The 21,391-nt window shown below is 37.7% G+C and overlaps 1 protein-coding gene across 1 annotated transcript in view; it reads left to right on the top strand.

Moving 5' to 3' along the window:
* LOC136867226 (protein Spindly) overlaps positions 1 to 21,391 on the top strand; it is a 177,659-nt gene that overhangs the window by 99,373 nt on the left and 56,895 nt on the right. The window contains exon 6 of the mRNA XM_067144366.2: positions 1,172 to 1,270. Coding sequence (XP_067000467.2) covers positions 1,172 to 1,270 — 99 coding nt within the window. The remainder of the gene's footprint in view (positions 1 to 1,171; positions 1,271 to 21,391) is intronic.

Here is a 21,391-nt window from a genome sequence, read left to right as displayed (position 1 = left end):
GAGATCCTGAGCAAGCGGTATAAGCTGCTGCTGCTGCTGATGATGATGATGATGATGATGATGATAGTTAATATTATTTGGCATCCGGCAACAATCATTTGTTATTTTTGGTATCATTGCAATATACTCGTATGTTGGGGTATGAAGGTAAAGCAACTGGATTCTGGGGGTACGCTAACCAAAATCTTGAACACCACTGGTATACACTACACTGAATATATTACCTATTAAGTTATTTTTGCAAAAATATTGCAGGAATGTGAAAGAGTGTAATAAATTATACTGTTTTATTCAATTATTTTTAATATATAATACCAAGTTACTACTTAATAAACTTATTCATTAGAGATCATATGTATGGAATCCAGTATTTTGGAAGATTTTGGGGAAGTGGATAAAGAGTAGGTATAGTTGTTCAGAATGTAGTGGCCCCCGCAGACAGCACATTGCTGCATCAACTGATCAAGTACTACATTCTCCCAGTTGCTGAAGTAAATTTGACAATTCTTCTTTTAAGATTTTAGAACACCCTTGTATCATTTTTGCTGTCCTTCCTGATTGCACTGTCCATCCTTCAATTGAGGATACATCACTTGCTTTGGAAGCCGTGTGCTAGGCATGTGCTTGATGTGGCTGGCATTTATTGGGATATTTAACAGATACTGAAATAACATTTGTTAACTTGGAACTGACTTGAATGTATCTGCTTCACTTCATAGCTCCACAAAGCTTCAAAAGAAACAGACCTTATCATTTTTGTTTGCAGTACCCTGTCTGTTGTATGGTCACTATTCATGTAGCTGTCTTTCTCATTCTGGTACATAACAGGGATGAAGGAGTGTTTGGATTTGTTAAACTTTCTGAGCAAGTGCCATGCATATACAAATATTCTTGTAAACTGGGGGTTAGGATATATGACATAAGTTTAGTTACCATATTATTGTAACGGGGGATATTCAGGTAGCAGACAATTCCACAGTGACTGATGCCCTTTAAAAATAATTTGAGTTTTCTTGTTGCTATATAAAGCTTATCAGTAACTTATTTTTGTTCAGTTCCTTTTAACATTGAAGCCAGCTTAAGTGATGCAGTCGGTTAGTCGTCATCCCTGTACCGTCTGAACCCATTTTATTTATGTTTTTTATTAACTAACTTGTTTTTATTTCTATAGGGAGAAAAGGCTGCACTATGTACACAGTTGGAAAATGCTCGCACTGATCAAGGGAACTTCGATTCTCAGCTAATTAACAGCTACAAGGATCGTATCAAAGTAAGTTAAGATATACTGTAATGCTCTGTTCATGACAGAACTGAAAAATTGCTATCATAGGAGCTCAGATGAATGACTTCTAATGATTTTTGACATGTTATCAGTTTTATGGATTAGTTATTTGTTTTCTATCTTAGTTGTTGAAATCAGAATATGTGTTACATTGTGGGGGTGTCTAAAGACAGTAATATAGACTTTAAAAACAGTTTATTTGAATGACTCTGGTCTATATTTGTCTAAATATGATCTAACCAAACTATATCATAACCTTGTGGACAAAGAATGAGAGAGAAACAATTGAATCAGTGTATGAACAACATTTCTGAAAACTGTGATGATCTAGTCTCCCTGTGTGACATGTCTGGTTTTATATAATAGAGTTTGAGGGATGTTCCACCATTCAACACATTGTAAAATATATTAAATTTATTGAGCGAAGACTGGTTTCGACTCCCTTGGAGTCATCATCAGTTCTAGTTGAATATCAACTCAAGGGTAATTTGATAACAATCATCATTAAGGTTGCCTACATACATCTTGATCGGTTGAAATAAGACATCTTAATAAATTATACACATAATGGTGATTGCCTAAAAACACATCAATGGGTTGCAAAACATACACTGCCGTGTGTTCATGGAACACGGAACACTGGAAACATATGCACTGGTTGAAAATATACAAATCAACATGAAACATATGGCGCTTTACGAATGTTTTTGGAGTTGTTAGTCTTTTGTTTCAGTCTAATTAAACTAGATGAAATATTGTACCAGTAAAAGAGCCTGACTCTCAGATTAAATTTTAAAGTAGCATGACTATAGTTCTCAGGGCGAAAAACTGGATTAATTGTAGCTAGGGCTCGGTACAGGAGGTAAGGTCCTATCTACAGAAAAACTTTGACTCTGATTGCACAAGAGTTTATTCAAATAAGTCATGAATTTGCACATCACCTCTAAGTAGAAATGGATTGTCTTCCTCATATTCCAATAGTATGGCTCGGGTTCTCCAGCTCACCAAGCCAAGCTGGTTGAAGCACGTTCCAGAAGACTCCAGATACTCCAGACAGAGGCAGCTGGACTGTCTGGATTGACGGCAAGTAGAGATGTCTCGAACTCTGAGGCCCGGGTTGAACCCCGGTGATCCAGGCGATGTTGTAGATAGTCATGTACAACCTCAGCCCAATGAGACTGAGAGGATTGATGTTCCCAAGGTCACTAGTAGCACTGAGTCCATGAAAACCTTGGATGATCAACTTATAAGCAGAGTTCTTGATAATTGTACATCAAGACTTCCAACACTCCTAAAACGATGAGTGGTATTAATAATTTTAGAGTTCATCACTAGGAAAATCCTCGTCCTGAATAACTTTTGGCAACGAAAAATACAAGTCCCTTCTTGTGAAATTATAGTTAAACTCAAAGTTCATTACTGGCGAAGGTGCAAGTCTTTGCCTAAACTCGAATGAAAAACACAAGTCCATTCACTTGGAAGTTTGAATATGTTTAAAGTTAATCACTGGTGAAATGCATACAGTCTTTGAGTGACCACTGACGAAAACACAAGTCCTTCCACATAAATAAATTCACTGACGAAATTTATAAGTCTTTTAAACCAATACTGGCAAATGTACAAGTCTTTGAGTAAATGTAAGTGAAATCCTAACTTCGTTTAAAGCCGTTGGAAAGTTAAAGTTCATCACTAGCAATGTTAATCAATCACTGTCTATTAGAAGGATGAGTTCCTCAACAGTCGCAAATATTCCACGTAAATAATACAAGTCCATTTCACGAACACTTAGAAAATTTCCGATCTCGAATACTCGTAAATAATACAAGTCCATTCAATGATCACGTAGAAAAGTTCTGGTCTCGAACACATGAAAATAATACAAGTCCATTCAGTGAACACTCAGAAAAATTCCAGCTTCGAAGACGCGTAAATAATACAAGTCCATTTAGTGAACACTTAGAAAAATTCCAGCTTCGAAGACGCGTAAATAATACAAGTCCATTTAGTGAACCCTTAGAAAAGTTTCAGTCTCGAAGATACGTAAATAATACAAGTCCAAACACTTAGAAAAGTTTTAGTCTCGAAGGCACGTAAATAATACAAGTCCATTTAATTAACACTTGTAAATATTCTAAGTTCAATTACGAAGACTTAGAAAATTTTCTACAACACTCGAAGTCTTATGAGTCCACTTTATAGTACTTGCAAGAATCGTCTTCCCACACTTGTATAATGACAGAGTTCCACGATGATAGTAGCAGCAAGAGTGTCCCCGCTGACTACTCAGCTGAGACTGTGTGAATAGGCTACAGTAGGTCCTCCTTTTATTCAATCCGGGATGTCTACGTCATAATATGGTTTGATTGAATATCTCCCGAATCCCTCGATGGATTTGCTTGAAACTCGAGCATTGGGACGTTTAGGTGATCCCAAACAAGATGACATATCGCTCAATTCGCTAGCTTCATTATTATAGAAATTTCTAAATTTTCTCCATCGAACTCTCTAGAACAAGTGACGTGGAATCCAGAAAATACCAGTCAAGGCTGGTAACACGTGTTGAGACGAGCGGGCGGTCTAGCTAGCCACTGTGGCTACGTCACAGTTCACAGTCGTCATACACTCGCTAGCTGGTCCTCGCTGCTGGTAAACAAACCAGGCGCACTCGGAACATTACGCGTGGTAAATAAACGTAACTTATGCTCAAAAAATACTCATGTACAGGTCGTAACCGGTACAATATACACACATTGAAATGAAATGCACACAAAGACATAAACTACTTGGCACTTAAAAAGTTCTTGGTTCTGGTTTAAAAAACTGCCGTGTGTTCGTGGAACACGGAATAGACTTGTTGGTCTTGTTTCACTATATTGGAAACAAATGCACTAGTTGAAAATTAGTGAACATATTCCATAAATTAGCATTCCTTTTTTGTTTTTTCTTTTAACTTTCTTTTTGTCCTAGATGTAGTACAATGCTATATATTCTAAGACAAACATGTATCTTACCCTTCATTCTTTTAGTTTCATATTAGTTATACGTCAACACGGAAATGAAAATCATAACCTATGATGTCTGGTTTTCCCTGAAGGTTGAATTCTGTCTCTTGTTTTGTATCAACATTATTTTGTTATGACAGCATTGTATCTCCCAGAGATGTTTCTGTTCGGGTTTCATCATACAGTATAAGTGAGTACAGTAAGAATCAACTGCCCCTTCATTCTGTTGAGACAGTAGATGATTGCCATTAGTTTCAGGTTGACATTGTTCAAAGATCTGATCTATGTAACTTTTGTAAGGAGAACCTTTAAATCAAGCTTATATTGTTTCTTCTAAATTACAAACAGTTTTTGTTCCAGTGACCCTTTTATCCATTTTTGTATTACTCAACCTTACAATGATATATTTACCCCAAATTCTTGAAATCATAGTTAAAATTTAGGACATTAATTTGCAGATGTTAATTTGAGTGCCATCTGGTCTTAGAAGATCCAACCTTGTTCAAATGTGCTATAAAGGGACTGAACTATGGTAACATCTGGCACTTCTCAGGATTGATGCAGGAACTCATTCAAGTTTTGTTCAAATGAATTCTGTGTTGTTCCCTCAGCTTTAAAATCACTCTTAAACGGTTTGCACATACTTTTCTGCATGCCCATTTCCTGCAGGGTGATTAGTAGACAGTTTGTGTATACTCAGCAGCACTCAAGTTTAGAAAATCCACAAGTTCTGGAGACAGGAACTATGTCAAACTTGATCATCAGTCAAGTAGTCATGACATATCTTGAGTCAATCAATTCACTGCCCTGTATGTGGTAGTATTGCTGTTCATTGTTCTACTAGAATAGAATAGATTTGAACAAAATACCCCCATCTAGTTCCAGATCGCCTGAAACTGAGGAGAGAGCATTCATTTATTGCAATCCATTTATTCAATACATGCATTAAATTATCCTCCTTACAATTATTTGACTATTACTGAATTAATAATTATCTTAAAGCTAATAAGTTTACTATATATTCATTCCATAAATTAGCATTTCTTTTTCTCTTTTCTCTTAACTTTCTTTTTGTCCTTGATGTAGTACAATGCTACATATTCTAGGAAAAACATGTATCTTACCCTTCATTCTTTTAGTTTGTGCTTTTTTAAATTTCTTTTTGCCACATATTTTTTTAAATAAAACATTTTTTTGCTATTCTTGCTGATGTAATTCACTCTTTGTTTAAAAATTTATCAATTGTATAGAATTCTTTCTCTCTTTCTATTTTTGTTTTATATTCCATATATATGCCATGTGGTTAGGGTCGCGCAGCTGTGAGCTTGCATCCAGGAGATAGTGGGCTCGAACCCACTCTTAGGTCTTTCCTATCCCATCATCACCACAAGACCTATCTGTGTCGGTGCGACATAAAACAAATGGCAAAATATATATATATATTCACTACCCTAATATTTAACTCTAAGTGTGTCAGTTCCCGTACATACTCTCAATAGATGCGCCTCTTCCATTATTTCTCCACAAAGAAAATAAAGATTTTAGTTATGTTTTACTCTCTGGCCCTTATTTTTGTATATCTCCATCAGCCATCACGCCATACTTCTTACTTCTCTGTTTGAAAGCCTTTCTTTACTTATTGACATATTTTGGATAGTTTCATGGAATTCCGATAATGTTCTTCTTAGTCTCGCATTCTGCCATAATCATCTGCTTCTCAATATCCTTCAATCTGATTGTTACTTTCTTGCTGAATTTCTTATCTTTGTTCTGGGGATGTCTGGGATTTGGTAAATGTAGCACTGGTGAAATTTAAGGAAGCAGAGATTGTTATCAGTGGAATACTGTGTAGGAGGGATACTGACTGGAAGATGATTGGGGATTTAAATGAGACTATGGAGTGGGTATGTGGGGAAACTGGGAGGGAGATTTCTAGATCGTAATGGGTGGGTAGAAGGTGAGGATCTTCACTCAGATGGCCTTCACATAAACCGCAGTGGTACGTATAAGTTAGGAAATTGGTTTAGAAGGGTTATAGAGAAGTACATTCAGGGAAATGGGGTGGTCTAGGGAGTGCTTATCACGGTACAGGGATCTTGAAAGTCAAGTGGGCTGACATAAAAATCATAGTGTTGAAGTAGAAGTATCGTAAACGAAGGAATAGAATTAAGTAATTTGTAATAGGAGTTGAATCACGGTTCAGAAATGATACAAAGGGTGTGCTATATTATTTTACACTTTATGTTTGTAAGTCCGGGTATGGTTCTCATTACACTTTTGAAGGTGATGAAATGTAACTAGTGTCTTCATCCACCATTTGATAGCAGCACACGCACAGGGGCCAACGAATGCACTCATCATAGCCATTTCATAACAACACTGTCAGCGTAGGAGCACACAACATGGAAAGCAACAGTCAACGACAGCGCTATACGACTTGGTTCCTATGGAAAGAAGGCGTGACCACTGCAGAAATTCATTGGCGCTTGGTGGCAGTCTGTGGAGAACATGCGCCGTCACGGAAAACAGTTTACAACTGGGTGGAAAGTTGGAAAACAGGATGCACTTCGGTGGACAAGGGAAGTTCTGGAAGGAATGAGTCAGTGTCAACACTGGCCAACATTGCCTGTGTCGAACAGGCCATCCAAGGAAACAAATGCGTCACATTTACGGAAATGGAGGCAGCCACAGGAATTAGCCAAAACACCCTGCAGTGGATCGTGTACGGCCACTTACAATTGGGGAAGGTGTCATCCACATGGGTGCCTATACCCTTGTCTGCAGACGAAAAACAGAGTCGTGTGGACGTGTGCAGAGAACTTTTGCAACGCCATGATCAAGATCCAGCCGACTTCATGGCTAGGCTTGTGACTGGTGATGAGACGTGCTCCATTACCATGAGCCACAAACGAAACACAATCAATGCAATGGAACCATGAGGGCAGTCCACCACCAAAGAAATGTCGAACAGTGCCATCAGTTGGCAAGCGAAAGGCGACAGTGTTCTGGGACACAAAGGGCATCAACCTCATTGACTGGCTGGAATTTGGGGCCACGATTAACAGTGCAGCATATGTGGCACCCTTAAGCGCTTGTGTTGTGCCATTCAGACTAACCGGCCAGGAAAATGGGCTAAAGGTGTGCTTCTGCAACGTGACAATACCCGGCCCCACACTAGCAGAGAGACCACCGCTGCCATGATCAAATGGGATTCACGGTGCTGCCACACCCACCATACTCTTCCAACTTGGCACCAAGTGTTTATCACCTGTTCGGGAATATGAAAAAACCTCTGCATGGTCGCTGTTTTGCGGCTTTTGCAGAACTGGACACAGCTGTCAAGGCATGGGTATGCAGCACTCTGAAAGAATGGTTTCAGGAAGGTCTGGAGAGACTGACACATCTATGGCAAAAGTGCATACAGTTACAAGGAGATTATGTGGAGAAGATGGACGTAACAACTGATTTGTAATGTACTTCATTTGGGTAGAAAAAAAAATAAAGTGCAAAACAATATAGTACGCCCTTCGTATAATGGATGCAGAAATTTTCTCACGGAACTGGAGTGTGTATCGTAGAGATAGGATAGGAATGGTAGGAGGGGGAGTTTTCATTCTGTTAAAAGAAAAAAAGAAGAATTTGGAAGCTACGAAAAAGTTAAAGATGAGAGACATGAAATTCTAGGTGTAAGACTCATTTCTAAAGATAATAGGCAACTTGATGTCTTTGGAGTGTACAGATTGGGAAAGGGTAGCGCTGATGCTGATTCAGAATTATTTGATAAGATAATCAGCTGTGTGGGAAACAGTATGGAAAAGAATGTGATTGTAGCGGGAGATCTCAATTGACCAAATGTCAGTTGGGAAGGTAATGCAAATGACAGGAAGCATGACCAACAAACGGCAAACATAAGTTAATATAGGAAGGACAGCTGACTCAGAAAGTGATGGTACCAACTAGAGGGAAGAATATTCTAAACGTGGTGCTGGTAAAACCAGATGAGCTGTATAGAGGAACTGAAGTAATAGACGGTATTAGTGATCACCAAGCTGTTTTTGTCGTAGTTAAAAATAAGTGTGATAGAAAAGTAGGACTATTAGGCAGTACCACATGGCTGATAAAACAGGCATGAGGGAATTTTAAAAAAAAAAGAAACTCTGATCAGTGGAAAATGGTAAATAAAAATGTAAACAGACTCTGGGATGGGTTTAAAGCAATTGTTGAGGAATGTGAAAACAGGTTTGTACCTTTAAAGGTGGTAAGGAATGGTAAAGACCCACTATATTATAACACAGAAGTAAAGAGACTAAGAAAAAGGTGTAGATTAGATAGAAATAGAGTTAGAAATGGCTGTGGAAATAAGGAGAAATTGAGGGAACTTACTAGGAAATTGAATCTAGCAAAGAAGTCAGCTAAAGATAACATGATGGCAAGCATAATTGGCAGTCATACAAATTTTAGTGAAAAATGGAAGGGTATGTATAAGTACTTTAAGGCAGAAACATGTTCCAAGGAGGATGTGTGTGTGATTTTTTTTTTTTTTCAAAAGGCAGAAGTATTCAGTCAGCAGTATGTAAAGATTGTTGGTTACAGGGATAATGTGCAGTTAGAGGAGGTGACGAATACTAAAGAAGTATTAAAATTTACTTATGATAATGACATTTACAATAAGATACAAAAGTTGAAAACTAGAAAAGCAGCTGGAATTAATAACATTTCTGGTGATATACTAAAGACAATGGGTTGGGATATAGTATAATATCTGAAGTACCTATTTGATTATTGTTTGCACGAAGGAGCTATACCAAATGAATGGAAAGTCCATAGTTGCGCCTGTGTATAAAGGAAAGGGCGATAGACATAAAGCTGAAAATTACAGGCCAGTCAGTTTGACATGCACTGCATGTAAGCTTTGGGAAAGCATTCCTTCTGATTATATTAGACATGTTTGCATAATGAACAACTGGTTCGATAGAAGGCAGTGTTAGTTTAGGAAAGGTTATTCCACTGAAGCTCATCTTGTAGGATTCCAGCAAGATATAGCAGATATCTTGGATTCAGGTGGTCAAATGGATTGTATTATGATTGACCTGTCTTAGGCATTTGATAGGGTGGATCATGGGAGAATACTGGCAAAAATGAGTGCAATAGGACTTAACAAAAGAGTGACTGAATGGGTGGCTATATCTCTAAAAATAGATCTCAGAGAATTGGAATAGGCAAAGCTTTATCTGACCCTGTAATAATTAAGAGGGGAATTCCTCAAGGCAGTATTATTGGACCTTTGTTTTCTGATATATACATAAATGATATGATAAAAGAAGTGGAATCAGAGATAAGGCTTTTTGTGGATGATGTTATTCTGTATAGAGTAATAAATAAGTTACTAGATTATGAGCAACTGCAAAATGACCTCGATAATGTTGTTAGATGGACAGTACGCAATGGCATGGTGATAAACGGGGTTAAAAGTCAGGTTGTGAGTTTCACAAATAGGAAAAGTCCTCTCTTTTAATTTCTGCGTTGATGGGGTGAAAGTTCCTTATGGGAATGGTTGTAAGTACCTAGGTGTTAATATAAGGAAAGATCTTCATTGGGGTAATCTCTGATAAGACCCCAACTAGAGTATGGTTCCAGTGTATGGGACCCTCACTGGGATTACTTCATTTGAGAACTGGAAAAAATCCAAAGATAAGCAGCTTGTAGACATGATATAGGCTTTTGGGCTTATGTTGTGTCAAGAAAATAAGGTGACTAATAGGGATGACCAAGGGATGATGGATTTGGATGCATGCGATTCCCTGTGGTTAGTACCATTGTGTGAGGAACACTCTGGGTCTGTGATTAGTATCATTTGGGGAGGAGCACCATGTGTTTTTCATTACCCATAATTAGTACCACCATATGAGCAGACGTGCCAACTCTCCTGATTTAAGCGGGAGACTCCTGATTTTTCTTCGTTCCTCCCAATCGCTGGGGCCGATCCTCCGATTTTCAGGGCAGTTTCAGTAATTTTTGTACCATTTTAAACCCTTGCACGTTTCCTCGTTCTATTGTTACATGGCTGAGGATGGCTGGGCGATAGTAGTTCTAATAATCACAGCCGGATGGCAGTATGGGGCATGTTGGCCACCCATGTGCTCCTCTTTAGTCTATAATACAGTCAAATACTCAAATAGCTTAATAATATGAAGTAGAATTCGCAAGCAAGTAACCTAACCTCAGAAGTAGCACACCATAGGCGTCTACTACCTGGGGGAGGCCCTGTATAAGTGCTCATGTTACATCACGTAGTAGTGCTTCTTAGTTGTATGTCTTAATATTTTTTGTCCAAAATGTCAAAAAAGAAGTATGATTCAGTGTTTAAAAGCTCTTATAGGGAAGAGTTTCTGTGTTTCAGTGAATCCAGGAAGGGACCAACGTTCACATTCTGTACTATATATAGGTGTGATTTTCCAGTTCTGCATGGCAGGAAGTGCGATATACTCAAACATGTGCAAACAAAAAAACATAAGGAGAGTGTCCATTGTGTAGAAAGAAGCCAGAAACTGAACTTTTCATGTGAAAACCAAGATGTAAATCCTGTGACAAATGCCAAGGCTTTATTTACATCATTTGGATTTTTCTGCAGTGGGACCCTTTGGTTACTTTATTCAGGAGCGAAATTCTCAGATAAGAACTTTGAAGACTTAAAATTCCTAAGCACAGTCCAAGTGCAGATGGCAAGATTTGTGAAACCACACATTAAATGCTTCTCTCTCCTTGATGTAGATTATCATACTCCAGTAAATCAAAAGGTTGATTATGATCTGATGATGATAGGGAACTTTGCATTTGTTTTGGTGAACACTTTGAAGTATGAGGAAAAGTGCATATTATTTAAGTCCATTAGAAAGTGTTTCTTTTCATCATGTTACTACATGGTACACAAATTTCCGTTCAAAGATGAAGTTTTAATGAATACGAAAGTTGCAAATATATTTGCTATAAGTAGGACATCAATTTCTAGCCTTAGATTTTTCATGAACATGTTTCCAAACATTCTGACTAGTGAAACAGAATATTTAGATATAAAAACTGATATTCTGCACTCCCAATTCTGTAATTTTCAGCTCGAAAACACGAAGAATTGATGTTCAGTGGACATTGGTAGGTCAGATGAAATCAGAAAATGGTGTACTTAAATATGACAGACTCTCTAAGGTGATGCTTGCTATTTTATCAATTCCACATAGCAATGCAGAATGTGAAAGGATTTTTAGCAGTCACAAAGACAAAAACACAGTTCAGATCCTTGCTGTCTGAACAAACTTTAGCTGTTTGAACAAACTTTAGAAAAACTTTTAACCTTAAAATCAGTTCAGCAAGGCAAGTGCTTTGAGCATAAATTTAGTTCCGAGTTTCTGAAGAGGGCTAAGTCAACTACGGGTGTGTTGAACAACAATTAGTTGTAATGTGTTCAGCATGTTGAAGGACGAGAAGTCACATGTTCCTGAAGTTCAGGTATGTCCAGTATTTAGTATTCACATATAAATAGGTAAAAATATATATATGTAGGCCGAATAGAGTTGTTAATGTATTGAATTATAATGAATTAGTACATGTTCTGCCATCAGTTATGTGTCGTAATACGTCTCGGTTCGCTGCCAAATTTCTCCTGATTTTTTACTTTTGAAAGTTGGCATGTCTGTATGAGGAACACCATGGGTCTACGTTGCCTGCGATTAGTACCACCATGTGAGGAACACCATGGGTCTGTGTTACCTGTGAGTAGTACCACTTTATGAGAAACACTGTGGATCTAGTGCCACTGTGTGAGGAATACGAGGAGTCTACGTTACCTGTGATTAGTACCGCTGTATGAGGAACACCATGGGTCTACTTTACTAGTGATTAGTACCATTAGGAGGGGCCAGCGACCTGAATTTTGGACCCATTGGACAACAAGAATCATCTCGGAAAGTAAGCCATTGCGAATTGGATCCACTGATTGTTTTGGATTCATGGTTATTTTTCATCATCGTTCGTTTTAGATGCTAGTCAGTGGATACATTTTGAAGTTTTAATTTATCATTTCATTTCGCTGCACCTCGTACCATTAATGGCCGATGACCTAGCTGTTAGGCCCTTTTAAACAACAAGAATCATCATCATCATCACCACCACCACCACAAAGATGTACACAAAATGCTGTAAGTTGGTACACTTATTTATTTATAACTTATTTTCACATTAATCCTACATAACCTAATTAATTGCTGTCACAAACAAAACATTCACATCGGAAACATCAACAAACCAACTTGTCTCCACCATCAAGACCACCTCCTTATATATCTGCCTGGCCAGGCTTCTAGAAAGATAAGCCACAACAGACCTTCTCGTAAATTCTAGAGTGCCTAAAGCCTAGATATAATGTAAAGAATGTTCTACATAGTTCTCGTCTTACCTAGTGTTATTCTGAATATTACAATGTGTTGCACAATACTATAGTGGATTACACATCATATATACAAGTAACAATAAATAATATACTATTAATTACAGGTTCGTACAATAACTAAACTCAAATAAATATCTATGTACAACACATTTCATGACACAACCTCACAAACAAAGCGATCATAAATAATAATAATAATAATAATAATAATAATAATAATAATAATAATAATAATAATAATAATACCAGTACTAATAAGTGGATGTAAACACTTCATAGCCATACATCACAAGTAGTAATAATAATAATAATAATAATAATAATAATAATAATAATATCTAGGGGAATGGATAACCCCAACAGGACTACCAGGAATAGCATTACAGGAAAGGGCAAGAAAGATGGAAGCAGCATACCAGTTATGTCGAAATGTCTACAATAAAAAATCAGTTTCATACACTGCAAAAATCAGGCATTACAACACTGTCATCAAACCAGAAAGTCTATATGCGATCAAATGTATTCCACTGAACAGGAAGGGCTTACTAGAAAACATTGAAAAGACAGAAAGGAAGATCTTGAGGAAGATACTAGGGCCCAGGAAAGTGGGTCAAGAATTTAGACTGCGACCAAATGAAGAACTATACAAAAGGACCGAAAAAATCACAACATCCTTCAAGAAGAGAAGACTGCTTCTACGGACACATTAAAAGAATGCCACCAGAGAGAACAGCCAAGCGAATTCTGGAATATATGGAGAACAGGAAGACACAAACTAGCTGGCTTAAAGGGGTCAAGGAGGATATGGAGGAAAATAATATATCACAGCAGGTAGTATACAACAGACAGAAATACAGAAAAATCATCAACAAAATTAAGGGATTCCAAGATCAAAGTAGCAAAAAACGGACCGGCAACAACTGGTCACGAGAACGTAAAGAAGCCCACTCCAAAAGGATGAAGAAGTACTGGGCCGATCGAAAGAGGAAGAACCGTAAATGAATGATGCTTAACGTGGTCCATAGTAGACCCATTCGAAAACAAGAAGAATTCAAGCTTGATATTTGCATTATTTACCCATGGATTAAAGGATATTGTTTTCAAGTTATATTAGTCTATTACACTTGCGTCAATATCCCCCTTATAACTTGAAACAATTCCCACAGTTGACCACACTTGCATCACCATATAATAGCTGAAACTGGGTTCAAAATCAAAGTGATCAGAACAATACCTTGTCCTTTCAGAAGGCAGGTTGGGGAAAGTTTGCAACTCAACTTGCTAATGTGATCACATGGATCCGACCAGAACCAAATCAGTACAGGCGATTAGTTAAAGCTGTACATGCCACTGCTACGAAGTTCATACCAGGAGGCTATCAAAAGGAATACATTCCAGGATGGAGGCAGGAATGTGATCGGTTATACCAAGAATTTCTTCAAAGTGGAGAGAATGAAATTGTAGATCTTCTCCAACAACTTGGAAATGCCCATAGAAAGAAGTGGATAAAGATTGTTGAAAATATGAAAGTTACACACTCAAGCAGGAAGGCCTGGAACCTTCTCAGGAAACTTGATGACAACTGTTCCACAATTAAACAGGAAGCTAAGATTCATCCAAATGCAATTACTAAAAGAATAGTGCCAGTGTCTAATAATGCTCAGGTAGATAAAGTTCATACACAAAGGATGAATAAAGAACTTCATATCCTCAAGCAAACCGTAAAGGGTTCAACAAACTTTGCAGACCCATTCACTATAGAAGAGGTAGAAAAAGGTCTCCAACAAATGAAGACAGGTGAGGGTCCAGGAGAAGATGGAATTTACTCCGAATTATTTGTATTCTGTGGTAAGAATACCAAGCACTGGTTAGCAAAGTTTTTTAATAATATCTTGACTACTGGAATTCTCCCAAAGGAATTGAAGAAAACCAAGGTAATAGCATTACTAAAACCTGATAAGCCACCATCCGATAGCATTATTAAGCTGCTGTTTCAAACTGTTTGAAATGCCCATAGAAAGAAGTGGATAAAGATTGCTCCAACAATATTGTATGTACAGTAATCCCTCAAGAGCAAGCTGGCTTTAGACCTGGGAGAAGCTGTCAAGATCAGTTACTGGCACTGACCACCTATATTGAACTTGGTTACCAGAAGAAAGTAAAAACATCAGCAGCATTCATGGACTGTCTGCAGCATATGACTCTGTTTGGGGGAAAGGACTTGTTTACAAACTACTAAAGATAGTACCTTGTAGGAAAGTAATAAGAATAATAAATAGTTTTGTGAGTAACAGATTGTTCACAGCACATCTGAACAACAAATCCAGCAGGCAGTACAAACTAAGCAATGGTCTGATACAAGGATCTGTTCGTGCATCACTCTTTTTCAACCTTTATTTGTACAATATGCTGCAAACCTCCTGCAGGAAATTTGGGTATGCTGATGACTGGACCATGACCACACAACATCGATCCTTTACTGCGACTGAAGAAACCTTGATGACTGATCTGCCCATACTGGCTGACTATTTAAAATAAATGGTGACTCTGCCCTACTATAACAAAATCTGAAGTAAGTTGCTTCCATCTGAGTAACAAGTTAACAATTGTCTTTAATGGCATACAGCTTCACCATAATAAACACCCTAAATATTTGGTTGTGACACTGGACAGATCCTTGACCTACTGTCAACACCTTTTTCAGATTCTGTCAAGTATAGATATCAACAAGTTCTCACACAGGTTAGTCACTTTGCCATCACAAGGCAAGACTGACTACCCTCTCACTCAAGTCGACATCAACCATCTCCTCAGCTCACTGTAACACTTACGCTAACCCACGCTCTGCATTCTTTTATTTCACTGTCTCTCACTGTCCTCTCGGCCTGTCTGCTCGATATATATACTGTTCAACAAACAGTCTAGAAATATCGACTTCTGGAAAAGTTCTTGCAACACTCTAAATGGAACACATCTGAACATATTAGGAACAATCGATCGACCAGCCTCTCGGTTGGACTAGATCAAACTGGAATGTTCTATTACCGTTTACAAAGACACATGGACATGTCTACAAAATTCCTAATGTTTCTACATGTATCTGGATAATAAATCATTACTGTAAGTTTCCAGAAACCTCCATATGTATCAGAATGATAGTGGATTATACCCAATATACGAATATTACAGAGTTTTCTATAGTTTTCGACTACACAGACTTTGAGGTTAGACGTATTTGCAATACGTATTTGAGGTTGTTCAAATGTCCAATACATATTTACAGGGTATAGTCGTACTTAGCATTTAATAAAAGATAATTAAAATATAAACATAATACCTGAAGGTTTCACAAGAGTTAGGTTATGTGTAGGATGGCGTACATATGACTCCTCCACATCTTAGGAGACAAAACAGCTTAATCCAAGAATATAAAAAGAATTGTGTCTAATCCACAGTTACCAATCAATGCTGATATTTCAGATCATATGATATTACCTCACTGAATGTCCGACTCGTTGGCTGAGTGGTCAGCGTACTGGCCTTCGGTTCAGAGGGTCCCGGGTTCGATTCCCGGCCGGGTCGGGGATTTTAACCTTCATTGGTTAATTCCAATGGCCCGGGGGCTGGGTGTTTGTGCTGTCCCCAACATTCCTGCAACTCACACACCACACATAACACTATCCTCCACGACATTAACACGCAGTTACCTACACATGGCAGATGCCGCCCACCCTCATCGGAGGGTCTGCCTTACAAGGGCTGCACTCGGCTAGAAATAGCCACACGAAATTATTATTATTATACCTCACTGAATAGCTTCAAGAAACCCTCCAATATCAGCAGGATTGATTCACTCAGTAAACAATTTCAAGCTACAACAGAAATGGAATGGTCCACCAAGGCACCTCCACAATGGCAACAAGTCAAACAGCATACTAAAGGTTTCCACCTATTCAATACTATTTTGTTCTACATTATATTGCTCTTCAGTATGGAATGATATGAAATTTATTACCTATGATAATTCCAGCTACCCCGTCAGTTATGGGCCCAATTAAACTGGATATGAACTAATCATGGACGCTGTGCTGCCATGGCATATAAGTAGGGATGGAAACTATCAGCTATCCGTGAATGTGGGAATGACGGACAGACAATCTACCACATCACCTTTGAGTGTCCAGTCAGGTGTTACCCTGGCTAGAGACAAGATTTTATTGATGTGACACCTGATGTAAATGAATGGCTCAAGAACCTGGACTGTATTAAAATAAATATAATTAACTGGAAAGTGTCCATCATGAACTTGTTTTTCTTTTCTTTGTTTATTCCCCATTGTTTTGTGCTTTATGTAAGTCATATTGTATGCTAAACTAGCAATTACCTGCGGGTACGCTCGCGTGGATTTCGTAATTTTATCAAAGTAATCGTTCCTCAGCATTATACTAAGACATTATCTAAAAATTCCTAAAGTATAAAAACTCGCCCAAAAAATGAGTTTCATTTACCCCAGAAATTCTTTGTAAACCATGTTTGTGGTATTATCTTTTGGGGCTAAGGCGACCATGCGACATAGAACTGTACGTGTGAGAAACAATCTTCTCTCAGGTCGAAAAAATAAATACATGTTTCTTTATTTTTAAAGGAGATTCCAAATACCAATTTTCATGTCTGTAACATCTTCAGTTTTTGAGATAAATGTGTACTCATAAGAATAATTCTTCTTCTTCTTCTTCTTCCTCCTCCTCCTCCTCCTCCTCCTCCTCCTCCTCCTCCTCCTCCTCCTCCTCCTCCTCCTCCTCCTCCTCTTCTTCACTTCTTTCCACCCCTCTCCCGCCTTAAGTAGACTTTACGAAAACAAAAATTATGTGTTTCTTTATTTTGAAAGGAAATTCAAAATACCAACTTTCACATCTGTAAAGACTTCAGTTTTTAAGATAAAGTGTCCTCATAGACATATTTCAACTCCTTATTTACTTATTTTCAACCCCACACCCCTTACGTTGATTTTCTGGAAGAAAAATGCATGTTTCTTTATTTTTAAAGGATTCGAAATACTAATTTTCATGTCTGTAGCATCTTCAGTTTTGAGATATAAGTATCATCATTAAAGTAATTCAACTCCTTTTTCAACCCTACCCTTCCTACCCGTTGATTCCCCCCTCCCCAAAAGTATGGGTTTATTTTTAAAGGATATTCCAAATACCAAATTTCATGTCTATAACACCTTCAGTTTTTTGAGTATAAGTCTCCTCATAAAAGGTGTTCAACACTTTTCCTCCTTTTTTTTCTCCCCCCTTAATGAGATTTTCTGAAAACAAAAACTATGTGTTTCTTTATTTTTAAAGGAGATTTCAAACACCAATGTTTACGTCTGTAAACTTTTAAGTTCTTGAGATATAGATATCATTTTAAAAATTCACCCCCCTTTTCACCCCGTTAGTGACGGAATATCAAAAAATCCTCCCGTAATGAGCACCTACACCCTAATATAAATGTATCCCCAAAATTTAATTTCTTTATGTCCAGAAGTTTTGGCTCGGCAATGATGAATCTGTCAGTCAGTCAGTCAGTCAGGACATGTTATTTTATATATATATACTAGCTGATGTACCCGTGCTTCGCTACGGGATTATCAGAAAGACTGTCACTGTGGTTTTCCTACCTGAAGTCGTCAGAAGGAATGTAGTGATTAAAAGCAATGTTATATAAAGTACTCGATCAAATTAATAAACCGCACATTTTCTCACTTTTAACGAACCGTAGCCTACTACGGTGCCGATCCAACAGTCCAAAGTTCCATTGCCGCAATGATCAGACCGCAGACAGCCGTGAACATTTCTCTGCCATTATTCTGTTATTTTATGCACACTCCTCATTCCAATCAGTGCCTCAGAGTAGGAATTGAATAGCTCGAATGCTATGATGAACCAGTTTGTTACGTATCAGTAGTATCAGAAATTTGTCTAACTCCCCAGCTACTTCCCGCCAATTTTCAGGCAGGCTGTTATATTTGGTACGACCGGGTGAGTTAGCTGTGCGGTTAGGGGTGCACAGCTGTGAGCTTGGATCCGGAAGGTAGAGGGTTCAAACTCCACTGTCGACAGCCCTGAAGATGGTTTTCCGTCGTCTCCAATTTTCACACCAGGAAAATGCTGGGGCTGTAACGTATAGGGGCGGCTTCCTTCCCACTCCTAGCCATTTCGTATCCCATCGTTGCCATGAGTCCCAACTGTGTCGGCGCGACGTAGAGCAAATTAAAAAGACTCGGTATACAGCAGTAATCCCATCTGTCGGAGATGAATGGCAACAGAGACACAAAGCAAATCACAACAAACAATGGTCAATGTAATGTTATTGTTGATCAATGTTATGAGCTTTCTCTATTGTAGGCCTTCACATTCAGTTTTCTTTCGACTCTGTAATATAAGGCCGTCTTATAAAATTAATTATAGCGTAGACTGTAGTTTCTTATTCCCCGACTTTACATACTGATTTTCATTAAATTCTGTTCACCCATTTTCTCGTGAATGCGCTGATATGATCTTGGCAACAAAAAACCATATTCATGAATATCTCCTTTATCATAGGTGGTACGGTCAAAATGTATAAGACATAAATGATCGGAAATTTAATTCTATGCAACTTTATTTATAAAGTAATTGTCAATAAGACCACTAATAACACAAATATTCCAGAATTAAATTTTGGGCCTTCCCCTAAACTACCATTTTGCTCAGCGTGAATAAAGTTATTTATGGCCTAGATTGTAGCGACTTATTCCCCGACTGTGCATACCGATTTTATTTACGATGGGATAACTAATAACAAATATTTGAGAATTAAATTTTAGGCCTTCCCATAAACTACCATTTCTCTCAGCGTGAATAAGATTATTTACGGCGTATATTGTAGGGACTTATTGCCCGACTGTGCATACCGGTTTTCATTAAGATAGGACCACTAATAACATAAATATTTGAGAATTAAATTTTAGGCCTTCCCCTAAACTACCATTTCTCTCAGTGTGAAAATGATTAATTATAGCCTAGATTATAGCGACTTATTTCCGGACTTCACATATTGATTTTCATTAAATTATCTTCAGCCGTTTTCTCGTGATGCGTGTACATACAGACAGACAGACAGACAGACAGACAGAAATTACGGAAAATTAAAAAATTCATTTCTTTGTTACTATGGACATGACTGATACAGAAATACCACCCTTCTTAAATTTTGAGCAATGTACAGACAAAACTCTTATTTTATATATATAGATATAAATAGATAGATAGATAAATCTTAAAGAATCAAAGTTTTTGGTGATGTTCTCTGTTAGGGTCCAGGTCTCGTCTCCATGAAGTAAGACGGAGTATGTAAAACACTGAAATAAATAGATACAGGGATTAATATTAAAGTCCCTGTTACAGAAAATTTTGCATTCAGGAGACGGAGGGTTCAAATCTCACCGTTGGCAGCCCTAAAGATGGTTTTCTGTGGTTTCCCATTTTCTCACCAGGCTGTACCTTAATTAAGGCCACGGCTGATACCATCACAATCCTATCACTTTCCTATCCCTGTGTCACCGAAAACCTTTGATGTGTTAGTGCAATGTTGAACCACTAGTAAAAATGTTACAGAACATTTTACTCATTCTCTTGAATGCAGTCCTTGCCTATCCAATCTGAGACCTAATTTAAACAGCATTATTCTAGCTGTGGTCAAGTACACAGCCAAGATAATTAAAGTGTTGGTCTTGCTCCAGTGATGTGCCAGCTACTGTCAAGTTAACAATGGAACGACATGTTCGCTTACGACCATTACTTAGGTCTTTTTCATGTTTAAACGGAGACCTGAAGCTACAAATTTAGTTTATTCAAAAGTTCTGTTAGGTCTCTTAAAAATGCTAATGAGAAATCCAGTTTGAGTGGGAATAACACTATTTTTCATTTCCATCCAAAGCTTTATATCCTGTGACTACTCAAAAAAACTGTCTATCATCTTGCCTCTGAGCTGATAATCTTTACTGAAATACAGAATATTAGTTTTCTGCATGAAGATTACATAGGAAAAACATCAGTTGTCTCGAGATCATCCCAAGGTTCCTAATAAAATTACCTGTACCTACAAATATCATTGTGTTTCCCTTTTGCAAAAGATTTTCACAGTATTGAAAATGAATCAGGGTAAAGTACAATCTTTGTCCTTCCAATTTAATTGTAAGGAACCTTGCTAAGCCTTGATTTTGACCCTTCATAGAGGGGATTCCATCAATGGCAATAGATGCGATGTTTACAAGTTTCCCTGTCATGATTAATTTATTGCCCACCCCCAAAGAAAGAAAAATATAGCCTTACAGTATCTATAGCTGTAGAAATAATCATTTCAGGTACTTGATTATTTAAATCTCTGGCTAAATACACTTCCTTGTTCTAAAATGGAAGTGCTGAAAATGTACCATTTTTGGAACAAATTTAAATCCTACACTCCCCAGAATTCTATAAAATATTACAAATATCACAGAAAATTGTTAAAACCATAACCAAATGAAGGGTTCTTCACACTTTGAGTGATTTTAAGTTTTTTAAATGGCTGTGATGTTTTTCATCAGTTTACATTTTATCAAACTTTGAAAATGCCCTCCTTCATGAGTGTGTTTGT

This window comes from Anabrus simplex, chromosome 3 (assembly GCF_040414725.1).
Source record: "Anabrus simplex isolate iqAnaSimp1 chromosome 3, ASM4041472v1, whole genome shotgun sequence".
Taxonomy (NCBI): Eukaryota; Metazoa; Arthropoda; class Insecta; order Orthoptera; family Tettigoniidae; genus Anabrus; species Anabrus simplex.
Note: the sequence above shows the minus strand (reverse complement) of the source record. Positions and strands in the feature narration are given on the sequence as shown.